At 51.7% G+C, this 16,445-nt stretch overlaps 7 protein-coding genes across 7 annotated transcripts; 4 read left to right on the forward strand and 3 right to left on the reverse strand.

The window, feature by feature from the left end:
• Nucleotides 1-85: 85 nt before the first annotated feature.
• Nucleotides 86-2,308, reverse strand: AA0111_g1968 (hypothetical protein; the record flags this gene model as incomplete). Its single annotated transcript, XM_028647686.1, has 1 exon — nt 86-2,308. The coding sequence occupies one exon, from the start codon at nt 2,306-2,308 to the stop codon at nt 86-88; it is 2,223 nt and encodes a 740-aa protein (XP_028510549.1).
• Nucleotides 2,309-3,580: 1,272 nt separating this feature from the next.
• On the forward strand, nt 3,581-4,891 carry AA0111_g1969 (hypothetical protein; the record flags this gene model as incomplete). The annotated part of the gene is made up of 4 exons (XM_028647687.1): nt 3,581-3,601; nt 3,659-3,704; nt 3,755-3,972; nt 4,028-4,891. The coding sequence occupies 4 exons, from the start codon at nt 3,581-3,583 to the stop codon at nt 4,889-4,891; spliced, it is 1,149 nt and encodes a 382-aa protein (XP_028510550.1).
• A 997-nt stretch (nt 4,892-5,888) lies between these two features.
• AA0111_g1970 (hypothetical protein) lies at nt 5,889-7,055 on the forward strand (the record flags this gene model as incomplete). The annotated part of the gene is made up of 1 exon (XM_028647689.1): nt 5,889-7,055. One exon carries the CDS (start codon nt 5,889-5,891, stop codon nt 7,053-7,055), a length of 1,167 nt encoding a protein of 388 aa, XP_028510844.1.
• Nucleotides 7,056-7,308: 253 nt separating this feature from the next.
• AA0111_g1971 (hypothetical protein) lies at nt 7,309-9,414 on the reverse strand (the record flags this gene model as incomplete). Its single annotated transcript, XM_028647690.1, has 1 exon — nt 7,309-9,414. One exon carries the CDS (start codon nt 9,412-9,414, stop codon nt 7,309-7,311), a length of 2,106 nt encoding a protein of 701 aa, XP_028510843.1.
• Nucleotides 9,415-10,097: 683 nt separating this feature from the next.
• AA0111_g1972 (hypothetical protein) lies at nt 10,098-12,362 on the forward strand (the record flags this gene model as incomplete). Its single annotated transcript, XM_028647691.1, has 1 exon — nt 10,098-12,362. One exon carries the CDS (start codon nt 10,098-10,100, stop codon nt 12,360-12,362), a length of 2,265 nt encoding a protein of 754 aa, XP_028510846.1.
• A 284-nt stretch (nt 12,363-12,646) lies between these two features.
• AA0111_g1973 (hypothetical protein) lies at nt 12,647-14,621 on the reverse strand (the record flags this gene model as incomplete). Its single annotated transcript, XM_028647692.1, has 2 exons — nt 12,647-13,668; nt 13,730-14,621. The coding sequence occupies 2 exons, from the start codon at nt 14,619-14,621 to the stop codon at nt 12,647-12,649; spliced, it is 1,914 nt and encodes a 637-aa protein (XP_028510845.1).
• A 704-nt stretch (nt 14,622-15,325) lies between these two features.
• AA0111_g1974 (hypothetical protein) lies at nt 15,326-16,429 on the forward strand (the record flags this gene model as incomplete). Its single annotated transcript, XM_028647693.1, has 1 exon — nt 15,326-16,429. The coding sequence occupies one exon, from the start codon at nt 15,326-15,328 to the stop codon at nt 16,427-16,429; it is 1,104 nt and encodes a 367-aa protein (XP_028510840.1).
• Between the last annotated feature and the right edge of the window lie 16 nt (nt 16,430-16,445).

Below are 16,445 nucleotides of genomic sequence, written 5' to 3' on the forward strand. Positions count from 1 at the left end.
AGTAATAATGGTATCATGCAGAATAGAAAACCGAACTCCCCAAGTCCTAAGAATTTGCCCGCCCATCCATCTACAGTCTCTCACATTATAATTTGCTGAAGTTTCTCGTAATCATAACGATGACACCCGCAACAATCTTGAACGCAATTTTCAAGACGAACACCACAGTCTTGAATGCGAACGTCAATACTGTTATGACGGTGCGGGCGACAAACGGCAATTTACTTTCGTCATCAGCACTCGCCTTTTTTGCCTTCTTCTCAGACTTTGTCTCTTTTGCTTTGGTGTACTTGTCCTGTCCGTACCACTCTCCCAGCTCAATGTCCTTGTCGAAACTTCCATGTGCGCTCTCACTACGTGTCGTCGTCGTACTTCTCAGGCTGGAAGCAAACTTCTTCAGCCCTTTACCGGAGAGCGGTGGTCGTGACTTTCCTCCGATGCCTTGAAAGCCCTCGACAAAGGAGTCTTTGAACGCTTTCGCGGTGTCTTCCTTCTGATGTGTCAGAGTGAAGCTCGGTGGTGGGGGCTCAAAGTTCTCTTGACTTCGATTACGTGTCTTGCGACCGCGCGTAGCTTCCGCCACTGCAACAGCCAGGAGCGTGGAAGTTACAACATCAACTAGGAAAGGATTGCCGAAACGTGTCAAAGCACCAAGATTGAGAATCAGGGCATCGTTGGCGAAATCGAGACGTGCGAGCATAGCATCATCCGCAGTGGCGTCTGTGGTCGTGGGAAGCTGGCCAACCGACATCTCAGACGGAGTCATGGATATTGGTCGGTTGATACCATCTAACCGTGGAGGCGGTGGCAGTGGGGAGAAAGCGTTTGTCCGTGGTGTCGTTGGAGAAAGAATGTAAGGATTCAATACCGTGATGCAAGCGGGCTTCCGTCCCATATTCTGCGGTGTCATAGGCATGTTATGTCCATAGAACGCTGTAACGGGTCTGGTGGAAGGTGCGTTGATGACAGAGCAGTCACCCTCTAAAGAGATAGGAAACGTGCCCAATGTCGGATGGTGCAACTGATACGATCCTTCTGACGGCATGTGTTGCGCCCAAGGATTTGCTTGTTGTTGAGGGTTATCCCTCGTCCAGGCAAGGGCGCAGCACTCGCGCTGTGCAGTACCAGCCAGAACGTCTTCAGCCAGCCGCTGTGCAGCGGGAGACTGCGCGCCAGGGTCCGAAAGCGCTATACGCGAGGCAGCGGGTGAATTGGCAGCCGCATCGAGCGCCTGGAGAGCGGCAAGCTTGGGATATATGCTAGTAAGCATGGTGGTGTCCTCGTGCTGCTTTTGGCTGAAAGCCCCACTATCTAATGAAGGCGGCGCGATGAGGTCGAGTTGGGCAATAGGCAGCACTCGCGGCTGAGTTGGATGATGCCGTTGGATAAGCAATTCGTTCATAATGCTGGGTATGTCGTGATTTCCTGCCAGATTCGACTGTGCTACAGAATAGAATGGCAGGGATGGCGTCGTACCAAACGTAATTGTTGGATTCGAGGCAGTTGCTCGATGCATCCTCAATGTATATATCTGTACACTTGGCTCTTCTTGTCCGTTGGTAGCCGTCCAGAGGTTGTCGAGTAGGTTGGACGGCGTAAAGAAGGGCTTTGGTGGTGGAGGGGCTGACGAATTGCTCGAACGAACGTTACTATGAGGAACATACGACTCGGAAGAATAGGGCGATCGACTGATTTGCGTCCGGGGTATCTGTGTTGGCGATGTTTGCGTTGGCTGATATGGTTGACGTCCAAGAGGGACTGTAGGATCATAAATGGGGAACATTGATCGCATCGGAATCTCTTCTTGAGGTGAGACGCATCGAGTGGCAGAGCTATTTGCTCGGACCAGAGTCTGAGCTTCAGAGAATGCTGGTGAGATGGCGCGAGTTGGATCTGGACTAGCGGTACGTTGCTGGTCGTTAGTCTGGTTATGCCCAGGACGTTCTTGTGTGCGGTAAAAGCTTTCTTGACGTTCAATCTGCGGAGAGGCCGCTTGCTGAGGGGGTGGCTCGAAGTGTGGCCTGCCCGTTGGTGGCACTGCTGTTGTAGCCTGCGAGTTGGGCATATGTGCTCTTGGCGGAGCTGCAATGGCCGGTGGAGGAGCCATTGGGTTGGATGGAGAGACTGGAACAGAGTTGACCTGTATAAGGAGTCCGTGGAGGTCAACTGGAGATTTGTTGCTCACTGCACTCTCAGGCAGCAATGGCTCTGGACTTGTTGGTTTTGTGTGTGGAGATGGTCTTCGGTTAGGACTCGTCTGTCTTGGAGCACGAGGCGGAGGGAATAGTTGAAGTGCTGGTCCTGCCATAATGAATGTCTACAAGCCTACTCTTAATAAAATGGTATCCCGAAATAACTGGCGGGACCAAACGAAACAGATACCGGCTGTGTAGATAGAAGCAAACAAAGACTGGGAACAGCAACACCGAGAGTACGAGCAGACGTCTCGGGTAATCTGGGGATAACGACTATAAGACGAGCATTCTGCGAGGTAGTCCGAGTCAGCGGAAGAGCTGTAGGGATGCATCAAGGGCAATAGCGGTAGAAAGACGGCTTCCCATGCAGGAAAGGACTCTTTGCAGCCAGGTGGTGGTCAGATGGGCCCAATCAAGACGTTTGTAAGGCTCGGCGCTACTCATGGTTGATGAGCGGCGGTTATATTTTGGGTGGGTGGCTGGGGGGGTTGTAAGCGCCAACGCTGTTCACTCGCTACAGACCCTGGCACACTAGCTCGAGATGTTACGATACCGGCATACCACGCTCATTGGTTGATGATGTGTGCCTGCCCTGCGTACTGGGCAGCATATGCGTGTGACAAGTGGCCAGTCCGGCGGCCCGCTGCAAGTCGGCAATCTATTTCGAGCGCTCAAAACCTATGCCAGCATGGCACTTTCGCTGTCCATCACGGGAATGCGGAGGAGCATATCTGTTAACCTGCTTGCTGTTTTGCAGCGTCGCTACTCGTAGACATGTTGTTCATCAGTTCCTGTACTAAAAGTTGAATCTATCAACATAGTTTTGTAGCTGGCGCGCAAGACTGTTAGCCAGTGCTGGTGGATGCAGATTGGTTTTGGCACACCAGCGTTCGGCGGGGTTGCGGCTTGAAGCCACCAAGCTTTCGGCGGTAAAACGAGCTCGCGAGCTGCAGAGTCAAGTCGCGCGTAACCGCCCCTAACACCAGGACTTTTGGCCAAGAAATGGTGCCAGGATGTGTCGCAAAATCACGCAGATGGCAAGATGCGCAACATGATTGATTAGAAGACTTGGTCGCTGGGCAGTGTGCTGGAGTCGTCCGAATTATGACCGCGCTGAGCTTCCAAGTGCTTGGATATCGCCAGCTGATTATGGAATCAGGTCATAGAGAGTTAAGAATAGGCAGGGCAATATGCATTAGATGAAGCAATCAACGGGTATCACCTTGCGGCAGAGATGCTAGCGTCCATGTATGCGTCTCGCGACAACTCGTGGCGAAGGCCTGGAGGTGCGGGATGCGCTAAGCTTATCGATAACCTTAATTGCAACCGAGAAAAAGTTGGGTCTTCGTCATCGCGCACGGCAAGAACAAGCAGCCACAGCCACGATGCCGTCAGAATTAGAAGAGGTGAGCAAGAGGACTTGGAGAACTCATGGTTCCTGCCAGTTAACGCGCCATGTCTAGCTTGTAGAATTCCTGCATCACGGCAACACGCAGATCAGACAGACTGGTCAGACGAACCCCTCCACCCCACCACGAAACATATCTCACACTGTGCAGCGGCCGAACACCTCGTCGGATATTCACAAGCAAACCCTTCCTTGTGGAAGCGCAACCAACTAGAGCCCATTAGGGATCTCAAGCTACTCGTCAAGGACTATGCGCCCATAGCGAAGAACGCCCTTACCATTCTCATCAACGTCTCGGCAGACGCTGAGGTCCAGAAGGCACTGGCCAAGGACGATGAATTTCTCGAGACGCTACTATCGCGGATAACCGTATGTCAGTTCCCCGCGCATACAGAGAGAACAGGCAGAGGTTGACTTGCTGCAGAACTCGAAAGAGCCAAATGCGAACGAGATCGCAATGCTCCTCGCCAATATGGCCAAGGAGGATTCACTACAACGCGTCTTGGAGTTGAAGCGCGACATACCAAAGGAGCTGTCCAAGTCGACGTGGGCCATGGACCAGCTCATGGACTGCTTTGTCAAGGGCGCAGAGGGCGCTTACAACAAGCACGCAGACTTTGACTACCTCTCGTACTTCTTCGCCGATCTGGCCAAGTTTCCCAAAGGCCGCGAATACCTCACTACACCCCAGGAGCATGACGACAACGTAATTCCAATCACCAAGATTCAGGTCTTCACCGATCACACCTCGCACATCCGACGCCTTGGTGTAGCATCGACGATTAAGAATGTCGCATTTCACGTCCCTGCGCACCCAGTACTGCTATCCAATCTATCCTCCGACCCCAATTTACCACCACCCTCTATCGGTGCGAACTTACTTCCTTATATTCTTCTACCCCTTATGGGCCCAGAAGAATACGCGGATGATGACACGGAGGGCATGTTGGATGAGCTGCAACTCCTCGAGCCAGACAAGGAGCGCGAGAAGGATAATGAAATCATCAAGACACATCTCGAGACACTACTTCTGCTGAGTACGACACAAGAAAGTAGGGAAGTGCTGAGACGCGTCAAAGTCTACCCAATCGTCAGAGAGTGCCACATGCACGTCGACGATGAAGGAGTTCAAGAAGCATGCGATCGTGTGGTTCAAGTCATCATGCGCAAAGAAGAAGGCGAAGAGGAGGATATACCAGACATGGCTAGCGCAGGTGGTAGCGGGAAGCTAATGGGGCTGGAGAACGTGGAAGACGATGAAGATGAGAAAATCGTTGACGTCGTTTAGATACCAAAGGAACGTCCAGCACAATACCAGTACGTTTCATGACAGCAGTCATATCCTGTGCCCAGATAGTGCGCTACATTTGATTGGTGGTGATATCGGGGATAACAGCGTCGTTCAGCACTGTTCTCGGCTCCTCACTTCTGCCGAACTTGTTCGAAAGAGGAAGGATCCCGTCATCGACTATCAGTACCTCGATTCTTCCGCAATTTTGCCTCTTAGTCTTTGCACCACGTTTTGCCTCGCTAATCGCTCTTGTCACTCTTTATTGGATGCGTTTTTGTCAGAGTACAATGTGTGCAATATAAGCAGATCATGTTAACGAACGACATTAAGGATGGCGGGGGCTGTAGGACGGTACCAGCCAATGGGGAAGCAGCAGCACGGACGGCTACCTCTAGGCCAGCGGAACATCCATCAAGAGACGAGGCAGAACAAAGCGAAGGTGTCGAGGAGAAAGAGCAAGGGAAGCATTCAATATGGAAAAGAGCTTACACAACCTTAACATGGACCCCGCCAAATTGTCGTTGGGACCCGGATAAGCCACCGCAATTTTCTATGAGCAGTACGTCCATATTCATATGGTTATCGTGGCCTCCGGAGCGCTTATGAACTTGAGCGGGGAGAAAGTCCTAGGGTGTACTTCCAGTCCCCCTAGTTTTCCCCTTTAACCTCGTCCCTGAGTGTATCAGCTAGCTAATCACCCACATCTTCCAGTGAACGTCCTGTTTGCCTTTGCCGCCGGCTTTACAGTAGCAAATCTTTACTACAATCACCCCATCCTCAACCTACTAGCCATAGATTTCGGTGTACGATATGAACAGGTTGCGCAGATTCCTACTGTAATGCAAGCTGGATATGCAGCTGGGCTGTTGTTTTTATGCCCTCTGGGAGACTTGTTGCCCAGACGGCCATTTGTATGCGGTTTAGTAGGGTTTACTGCGACCTTATGGTAGGTTGTTTTTGAACTATGACGTGCACTAGAAGAAGACTACTGACGATGGATAGGCTCGGACTATGTCTAACCTCCGACCTTGGGACATTCACGGCAATATCCTTCATCGTAGCGGTAACAACTGTTACACCGCAGCTCATGCTCCCATTGGTCGGCGACCTAGCTCCTCCGTCACGCCGCGCAGCAGCACTCTCCATCGTCGTCTCTGGCCTCATGCTTGGTGTGCTTGTCGCCCGCGTCCTCTCGGGAACAATTTCGAATTTCGTCACCTGGCGCGCAGTATATTGGATGGCGTTTGCCATTCAATATATCATCTTCGTCCTCCTCTGGCTATTCATGCCCGACTATCCTGCAACCAACCCGGGCATGAACTATTTCAGAATACTGCTCGATATCGTTAAGATGCTTTTCCGTCATCCTGTTCTTGTTCAGGCTTGTCTAGCCGGTCTCTTCTGCTCAGCGCCTTTTACGTCTTTCTGGACAACACTGACATTTCTCCTCGCGGATGGCCCATACAACTATTCTTCCCTCACAATCGGACTGTTTGGGCTTATAGGCATAGCAGGCATGCTTATCTCTCCCATATATGCGCGTACAGTCACCGACCGCTTCGTCCCGCATTTCTCCGTCCTTTTCGGTCTTACATGCTCGCTTCTGGGAATATGTCTAGGCACTTATACGGGTACCTTTACCGTCGCAGGCCCCGTCCTGCAAGCCCTATTGATGGATTTCGGCAACCAAACTGCGCAGATTGCAAACCGTTCTAGTATCTACTCGGTGGAACCGAAGCGGCGGAACGGGGTGAATACCGCTTTCATGGTTGCTACATTTTGTGGTCAGCTTATTGGCACGGCGGCTGGAAACCATATTTATGCTGCTGCCGGGTGGGTAGGAAGCGGCAGTGCTAGTGTTGGATTCATCTCTGCGGCGATTCTTGTTATCGTTGCTAGGGGTCCCTGGGAGGAGAAATGGGTTGGGTGGAGAGGCGGCTGGAGCATGATCAAGAAAGACAAGGATTCTGCTGACGGGGAGACAGCAGACAAAGCGATGCATGGACCAAATGTACCAAGAGATGAAGAAGTTGGGGTTGGTGCTAACGAAATGGTGTTACAGGAGGTCGCTGCGGAACAGGGGCATGAGAGTCCGTTGAGAAGTGAGAATGGTAGCGAAGAGAATAGTAAAGAGGACGGGATTGAAGAGAAGAAAATATGATGATTGTGGATAGAGTTCAGCTAGAATTGAAAGTAATAGTTTATTCTATACTGGGTAGCCACAATACAGAAAGTGTTCAGGGTTACTGTCGTACCGGTACTTTGCGAGTCATGTATTATCCTCGATGAGGAACGCAAAGTAAGCCTGTGCCAATCTGTGGCCCCTCACCCCACACTCTCTACGTCAATTCAATTTATCAAAGTACACGCTGGATATTAAAAATGGTTCCCTTTAGACCGTACGTGTCCTCGAATTACGCAGGCTTTGGTGCATTCCCCGCATTCATGAAGGCACTGATATGCTCATCGGATGGCATCTTTTCCAAGGGAGTAAGCCAGCTCTTGGCCTTGTCAAAGCTAGAGACCGCCTTGACAAGCTTGATGAAAAGCTGCGTATTCGTCTTGTCAACGCGACCCTTGAATTTGACGATGAGGTTCTGGATGTTCATGCCCTGGGGCGGCAACGATTCATAGATCTCCTTGGCAGATGGTAAAGGAGGTCGTGCTGGAGCTGCGGAGGGACTACCCGCGCGGCTGCCATTGGCTGCTGGACTACCCGCACGACTAGCACCAGGAGTACCGCTAGGAGATCCGCCCATCATCATGCGGTTCTTGTCCTTCTTGTCCTTCTTTCGCTTCTTGCCGGCGTCTGTCATCTCGCTGTCGCTACCAGAACCAGCGCCTTTGAGATTGGCAAGGGAAGATTTCCGAGATCCATCAGCTAGTTTGTCATGCTTCTTCTTATGCTTCTTGCGCGAAGACTCGTTACCACTGGCTTCTGACAAGTTGGGTGAACCTGGCCGCTTCTTGCTCTTACCATCACCAGACTTGTGGTTTCCTGATGGAGTGTTGGAGCCTTTCGTCGACGTACCAGAGGGGACGTTGCCAGCCTCTGGAGCCTTGCCATTTTGCTCGGCTGCCTTCTTCTCTGCCTCCTCCTTTGCCTGTTGTCGCTCTGTTTCAGAGTCGGTATCCGATTCGCTTTCTGTGATGTACGGATTCTCTGGGTCGCTGTCAAGGTAGTCGTACTGCTTCTCGCGCTTCACCAGGGCTTTTCTAGTCGCCTTTTCCTGGATCCTCTTCTCCTCGGCTTCCTTCCGTTCTTGTTCTTCCTTTATGGCAATGGCCAGCTCATCTGGTCGATCCCATAGAGCGGCTTGCAGCTGGTCTCGCTTCAGCTTTTCAGCTGCCTCTTTGACGTCCTGCTCTTCACCTTCGAAGAGACCATTCAGACCCTCTTCGTCGTCGGCAAAGTCTTCCTCAAGATTGAAGTCAATATCGTCTGCGTCAGCTTCGCGCTTGACGAAGCCGATTGTGTCATCATCGTTGCGTTCCCGCTTGATCCGGCCTTCGTCGTCTGCGCCACCACCTACACGGGTACGGACTCCACTCCACATCCTTGCATTGTTTTCTGCGTTGACGCGCTGCTTCTGGCGCTCTTCAAGGTCGGCAAAGAACTTTGGTCCGCCGCCTCTTTCAACCTTGGCCAGGATCTTGTCCAAGTCGTCACCGCCGGTCTTGACCTTGCCCTTAACATTGAAGCGATACCAGCGTTCCATGGGAGCCATTTGAATGGCTGTACTTGGATCTCCGGGGCGAGTAGTTGACAGCATGACGTGTGTCTCTGACAGCTCCGACTCGTAAGTGCCGACCCATGTCTGTTTGTTCTCGAAGTCCTCAAGATGCCACGGCAGCGTCTCCTCATAGCGCAATAGCTGGCGCTTCTTCGCTTCTGGAGTGTCGTCGGGGCGATACTTTTGCTCCGTCTTCTTGTGGAAGGCAGGGGGCTTCTTCATGCCGGTTGGCGCGATCTTGGCCTGGTTCTCTTCGCGGACCTTGCGACGCTCTTCCTGCTGCAGTTCGATGCGCTCGCGCTCCTTCATCTCTTCCATGTCCTCCTTGGTGTCCTCCTCTTCGTAGGTCGACCCCATGCCGCTTGGGGGCGCACGCGGATCTCTGCGGTGGAGCTTGATCGGGGTCTTAAACTGATGCTCGTCGGTGATATCGACGTGAGTTTTGCTATGCAGACGCATGACATGGTGTCGCAGCTCTTTCAGATCCTTGCGGCTCACGATGAGCGGGAAGACGCTGGCGCCTTGGTCGAGGAACTGCTGTCGCAACGCGTCTTTCGACTGGGTTCCATCGTTGGCGGGCCCTGCGACGGGCTTCTTGGCCTCGTTCATCTGCGACAACGACACCATGGGCCGGGTAATGTTCTGTAGCGGGCGACGGGGCTTGCGCAGGACATCGGCCTGTGGGCGCGGGCGACGGCGACGAACAGGCGGCTGCTGGCCATTGACGGCGACGGGCGCGGCGGGCGCGCTGGCGGGCGGCGGGTTCCCGTTGGTGTTGCCGTTCATAGCGAAGGTGGTTATGAGGATGAAGACAAGAATGAGGGACGATGGGTGGCCGATAAAGACTGTTCGGAGACTCAGTCGCCTTTGTCCCAAGGAATCGTGCTCCACGGTCGAAGCGCAGTTGGAACGTCACAGCTCTGCGCTAACGCCTTAGTGTGCCAAGACCCATCACAGTGAAGCCGCCCCATCTCCGCCTCCAGGGAATGACACCATGGTTCGATTGCCATTGTCACCACCAGCCAAAATCCACATCGTGCTCGCTTCTTGCGCCACAAGTGAGCCGTCGCAGAAGCCGCACATCCCCAGCCACGCGTTCCATTGCGCAAAATTGCATTGTGCTTCTGTCTCAGTGCTGCCAAAGGCCTAACCACTTTGGCTAGGTGGGATATTCACGAGTGGTTGCCTGGCTTGGACGCTCATCGCAGATGCGCTAAGAGATCCACACGTTGGGGCTGTTCGATCGCTTGCTCCAAATAGTAACCGCGAAAACCACCGCGCGCAGCACCAAGCAAACTCAAAGAAAGAATCTCGAACCTGGGTCTGCAAAGTTACGTCCTGTGATTGCGAACTTGGCCTTGAGAGGCAATCTTGCATACTACCCATCTTTCACTGCTGGACTCCACAAGATCAGAGTCCCAAACCACGACTTTATTGCATCGCAAACGAGTCTGCACTGACCCGACACCATGGAGCAGGAGAATCCACCGCAACCCACTGGGCTGGAGAACCAGTTGCGCAATATGATTCTCGGCAACGTTAGCATAGCTGGTGGACAGTCTAGCCAAGATGTTCCCTCAGCATATCGTGGACGCGGGCGAGGCCAAGGGCGTGGGCGTGGGCGTGGGCGTGGAGGTTTCCACGATACCGCCAATAACGTCAATAGCAATGGCCAGAACCACCCCACGCCAGGTCAAGCTCAGGGATGGCGTACAAACGCTACCGCCAACACGGCTCCAGCTCGAGGGGGTGGAAGAGGAGGCTATATCCCTAACCAGCGGTATCAACAACCTACGGGAAACGCCTCAAATCAGCAAGGTCTAAACTCGCCTCAGAACGGCTCACCAGTAGATCATCGGCAGTATTCCTCGCGGCCTTTCAGGCCTCCCTACCAACAGCAGAATCTGAATGCAACTGGTACGCCACATTCACAGACCCCTAGAATCCTCCAGCGACCCCATGACAACGTTGCACTGCCAGGTCAAGTTACAGTAGGCCCAACGTCATCATCACAGCGTCCTCGTCCGCAAGGTTCATATGCACCACGATCCATGAATCAGCCACGGGAGAACCCTATGGCTCAGATTGAGCATCTGGACTCAGTTGCGGCAGAAGAGATTCCGAAGGTAGAGATGTCCATGTCCGAGTTGGACGCCAAGGAAGATTTTCGAAAATACTTGGAAACGATCATGCAAAAGGCCTTTGCTCGAGACTACACTGGTGACATTGCGACCATTTCCTTGGTAGGCTTTGGAAGTTTAGCTTCAGGCTTTGGTATGCCCGGCTCAGACATGGATTTGGCTGTAGTACCAGAGTGGAAAGATCCAGCCAGAGCTAGTGATATCACGATCGACCGCGGTATTCCTCGTCTATTGGAACGAGCGGTCCTCGACGCCAAGCTCGGTGGCCGTCTGCTGACGAGGACAAGAGTGCCCATTTTGAAGATATGCCAGACACCGACCGAGACCCTCTACAGAGCTCTCGCTGAGGAACGCCAGAAGTGGGACGAACTCCCAGAAGAGGAGAAGTATCCTTCAGACCTACCACAAGAACCTACTCAGCCACCAAAGCCGCTGGTGGATGCCGATGGATCGAAGGCTCCAGACCTGGCGGCGCAAGTAGACAGCTCCAACTTTGGTGACGACTTCCCTACCTTGGGGGCTGCGGCGACAACAAAGAAACGACAAAAAGCTCCCACAAACGCTGAGGTGCCCCAGGAAAACTCTTCTGTCCTAGCCACCAAGTCAGAGGATAAGATCAGCGACGGGACTGAAGATAAGACCAAGAGAGATCAGCATCATCGTCACGAGAAGCAGTGGACACGAGAGAAGGTTGTGGGTCCTCTCGACTTCCCAAAGACAGGTTGCGGAATTCAATGTGACATTAACTTCGAGAACCCGCTCGGCATCCACAACACCCATATGCTTCGATGCTACTCGTTAACTGACCCGCGTGTCCGACCCATAGTTCTCTTTGTCAAGTCTTGGGCCAAGCGACGTAAAGTCAACAGCGCATACTCCGGTACTCTCAACTCGTACGGATGGGTGCTCATGGTACTGCATTACCTGGTCAATATCGCGCAACCACCAGTATGTCCGAACCTTCAGCTGGCCGTCCCGCTCCCAAGCGACGCAGAAGCCCTGGAGCAGTTCTTCAAGCATACAACTATTGCAGGCTATGAGGTACGTTTCTGGCGCAATGAACCGGAAATTATGCAAGCCGCAGAAGCTGGTCGCCTTTCGCAAAATACACAGTCCATCGGTTCATTACTACGTGGATTCTTCCAGTACTATGCTTCCCTTTCTGGGTACGGCTATGGACCTAAACCTCCCCAGTTCTACTGGACTAACGAAGTCATCTCCCTTCGGACGCCTGGCGGTATCTTGTCGAAGCAGAGCAAGGGTTGGGTGAGCGCAACAACCAAGGTTACAGCTGAGAAGAAGGTTACCAACCGGTACCTTTTCGCCATTGAAGATCCTTTCGAGACCGACCACAATGTTGCAAGGACAGTCACTCACCGTGGTATCGTCGCTATTAGAGACGAGTTTAGAAGAGCATGGAGGATACTCAAAGCCATCGGACAGGACACAGAGCCTGAAGGCGGAATCTTCGACGAGGTCGTGGAGCAACCGCCTATTCCGAAACCCGAAGAGGTCCAAAAGGGCAATATTGAGAATCTTGGTGTTGATGGGGAGACGAAAGGTGAAGGAGTCCATCAAACGATTGGAGTGTAAGAGGTCTGTTTCTCTTCCTGACTCGGTCAGAGTTGAATCCTACGGTAGGGGGCAGATGTTAGGTTGTTGTATTAGTTGCAAAACGTATGTTTATTATCGAAAGGTGTTCAACTGGATGTGGTGCACGGGCACTGATGATAACGAAGATGCATGGAATAACGACTTCACGCGATGGATACGCTAGGCAGTTCGAGTTTGCTCTCAGAAGTCTACACCTGCTTCACTGTATTACCATAGATGTAGAAATAATCATGATCAAATTCGCGATTTAGACAGCCTCCTTCTCAAAGTTGGAGCCATCCCTCCCACTCCTGCTCCATCTCGAAGAATGCGTCAAAGGCTGTGCTGACGGAGCTCCCCTGCATACTGTGAAAAGCTTCTGTCTGTGAACGGTCTTGATCTGCCGGTGAATCGAAGCTGTGGCCGCCTCCATAACTCATGTCTGCCAAGACTGACGAGGTGAAGCTAACGCTTGCTTCAGATGGTTGTGCGTTGTCTGCCCCGTCATTTTCCGACCTACTATGCAGTCTACCAAGAACAACATCTATAGTATTCAAAGCTGTCTGAGCTTCTTTCGAGAACACTTTCTGCGGCTCCCAGACACTTCTCGATCTCTCGAGCGCCTCTACACTCTTCGTAGCGACCTTTCCACCGATCAGCCCCTTCTTGATGTCATCATTCAAGTTGAAACACAACACAGTCGTGGCCAGCAAGAACTCGGATTGGACCAAAGAAAGAATCTTCCATCGATCAGTATATAACATACGCCCCGGCTGGCACTGCTCAAATAGCTCAACGTGTAATTGTAACATCTCCGTAGCCGCATTCACGCATGTCGTATGTGAAATGCTGTACTTGCTATTTGCCTTCGCAAGAATCATGAACTTGCGGTGAAGGGTGATCTGTGCATGATGATAAGACATCGCCATATAAATACGGCGGGTGATGAGCTCAGCACCGTCTAAGACAGACCGTTGCATGGATTCCAGCTCGAGTATAGGAGGCTTCTGTGCGTATGCAGTATTGAGCAATACATCCAAACGCATTGCTTCCTCGTAGTCTCGCTGCTTGGATGACGTAGTGAAATCGCAAATCATTCCGTAGACGGAGACAACTCTACTCTTGTAGACCAGGAATTGAGCAAGCGTGTGTTCATTCTGTGGTCTAGCGGGCGGCAATACGGTTGAAGTGTCGTCGAAGTCGTTGTCAAGAAGGTTACGAGGTTCAGCGGCATCGCATTGAGTCTCTTTGATGATGCGCGGAAGGCCGACCTGGGAAGCAGATGCAGTGTCGAATTGTGTGAGTACTAAATGTAGTTGTACGAAGTCAGTATAATTCATACATGCAGTTTGTACAGAGAAACTTACTGTACCAAGTACGCCGGCGCATTTCTGCCTCGTAAACACTGATGTTTGGGAAATGCGAGCCGTCACGATGATAGCCCATCTTGAGCGCTACACGTATAATGACACCTGTCAACTGCCAGCATCCGTGTTGTGTGTCTTCGCCTTGAAGGTATTCGGTCTGCAGAAAGGTCAAAAGAGCTTCAATAGTATGCGGCGCTCCCTTCATGTAATTGCCTAGCCTCAGGCACTGTATCATCTTCTCTCGTGAGATTATGACTATGCTACGATATTCGGATGCCGTCGTCTCATCAAGTGAGCCTGCATCTCCATTGATGAAGAGGGTACAATACGCCACAGTGTACATCATGCCATATAGTATGGTCAGCCACATGGTCGATGTCGAAAGTGGGTCCTCCCAGAAAGCCTCATATTGTTTGAAGAAGACCCCGCGATGAATAACAAGGGAAACGGGCATATCGGCCCACTTGAAGTACTTCGATATCATGCTGTCGACAACGATACGAGGTGGAACCGTAGCGATGATATCCATCTTCGTGGTTGGATATGTCTGAAGAAGAAACAGATCGTTACCAGGAAGTACCGGGTCAGTATAGGGATCCCCTAAATCTTCGGGATGTTGCTGCACCATGCCCTTCAGATCACCTATTTCATCGAGGATGGCTTTCCAGTGATCACTCTCTACGTAAGAGGACTCATGGTTCTCCAGATTCATACTCCCAGCCCCGTATGTGAGAGGATCCGTATCACCGGCGACATCAGTGGCCATGGGAAACGCCACGCTGTCAGGCAATGGAGCATTGAGTTTGCTTTGTTGCTTATCAAGCAAAGACCGAACCAGTGATTCGAGTTGGTCGATTCGTTCCTGAAAAATCTTTCGGGTGGCAGTGTCCATTGGTGGGTCTCTTTGTGAAGCGCGAGGAACCTGAGACAGAGGAAACGTGCATATCGTTGCCTGCCCTAACCGGATGCAACTCCCACATGGCTTGTTGCGGTCACAACGGAGTCTGAGTGCGAGTTAGTAGCAATTGTTCAGTATAGAGAGATGAACGGTTTACTCGCTTTCGCTTCCGGCAAAAGTCGCAAGACAGCTGAACCTTCTCTCGGCCTCTCATCTTCTCCAGTAGCCGTGCGGAGGAAACGGGGGAACTCGTCATGTCCTCGAATTGCTTCTCCTTTGGTCAGGAGATGAGGACTGGAATGAGTCTTATTGGAATTGTGAGCATGCCCCTTGACAGCGCCCGCGGGCACATCAGCCACTCATAATGTGCACGGATCATATTTCCATCGCATAATGTACACTATATCGCTCATTCTTCCCATTGGGGTATGTAAGCGTCAGCGTACCTGGTATGAGCCAGTAATCTTCTGTGGCTGGAAAGTGGGTCCAAACGGACGTCCGCTTGACGCTGATTGGCACATTGTATCTCATCCTTGAAAGCACACAGTAGGCAAGCATGAAAACTAACGTTGATATTTGTATAGAATAACCAAGGAAGTAATATTTAAACAAGCTCCAAGGAATCACATATTCCACTCTCTTACTTCTCGATATCTTGAGGACAAGTAATTACCACTTCAAAGACCATATCCTATACAATGCCTACCAATCTTGCAGCATGGATACCAGCACCTAAGCAACGAATGCAAGTCGCAGAAGCACCATTTCCTACACCTGGGCCAGACGAAATCATCATCAAGAACCGTGCAGTAGCAGTCAACCCTGTCGATTGGGTTTTGCAAGATCAGGGCACCAGTATGGCATTTGGTTGGATCAAATATCCTTTCGTCTTTGGATACGATGTAGCTGGCGAGGTGGTCCAGGTTGGGAACAAGATCGTGCGGTTTAAAGTAGGGGACCGCGTTCTAGGTCAAGCACAGAGCACGGACAAGACGATCAACAGCGCGGCGTATGGAGCATTCCAGCTGTATACCGTTCTCCTCGAAAGGAACTCATCGCCCATTCCGGATACCACATCATTCGAGTCTGCTTCAGTGATGCCATTGGCCTTCACCACTGCTGCTGCAGGGTTATTTGAGAAAGACCAGCTAGGCTTGCGATATCCTCAACTTGACCCGAAATCGACCGGAAAGACTGTCCTTGTGTGGGGAGGCTCGACTAGTGTGGGCTGCAACGCTATCCAACTCGCTGTAGCCGCTGGATACGAAGTCGTATCGACATCTTCTCCAAAGAACTTTGATCTCCTGAGATCGCTCGGAGCGACCGAAGTTTTCGATTATAATGACCCCTGTTCAGTTGATAAAATTGTTAAGTTCATGGAAGGAAGAGAATGCGCGGGGGCCCTATCAATCGGAGAGGGTGCAGTTTTCCGCTGCCTGGATGCACTGAGCAGCTGCAAAAGCGGCAAACATATCGCGATGGCAACATATCCAATCCCGGCTCAACCGAAACACTTAGTCGCGTTGCAGATTGTCTGGAGCTTCGCGACTTCGATGATCTCTATCGCTATCAAATCAAGGCTAAGGGATATCGAAACGAGCTTCATATACGGATCAGTAGCACACAGCCCTGTTGGTGAAGCCGTATATGCCGACTTCCTGCCTGAAGCCCTTGCAAGGGGCAAGTTCAGACCTGCACCGGAGCCCATGATCGTTGGAGAAGGACTAGGAGCTATCCAAAGAGCGTTAGATATACACAAGAAGGGAGTCTCGGCGCAAAAGGTCGTTGTAAGCCTGAAGTAATGCTGGGAGCTGACGT

Source organism: Alternaria arborescens (genome assembly GCF_004154835.1).
Source record: "Alternaria arborescens strain FERA 675 chromosome Unknown contig_3, whole genome shotgun sequence".
Taxonomy (NCBI): domain Eukaryota; kingdom Fungi; phylum Ascomycota; class Dothideomycetes; order Pleosporales; family Pleosporaceae; genus Alternaria; species Alternaria arborescens.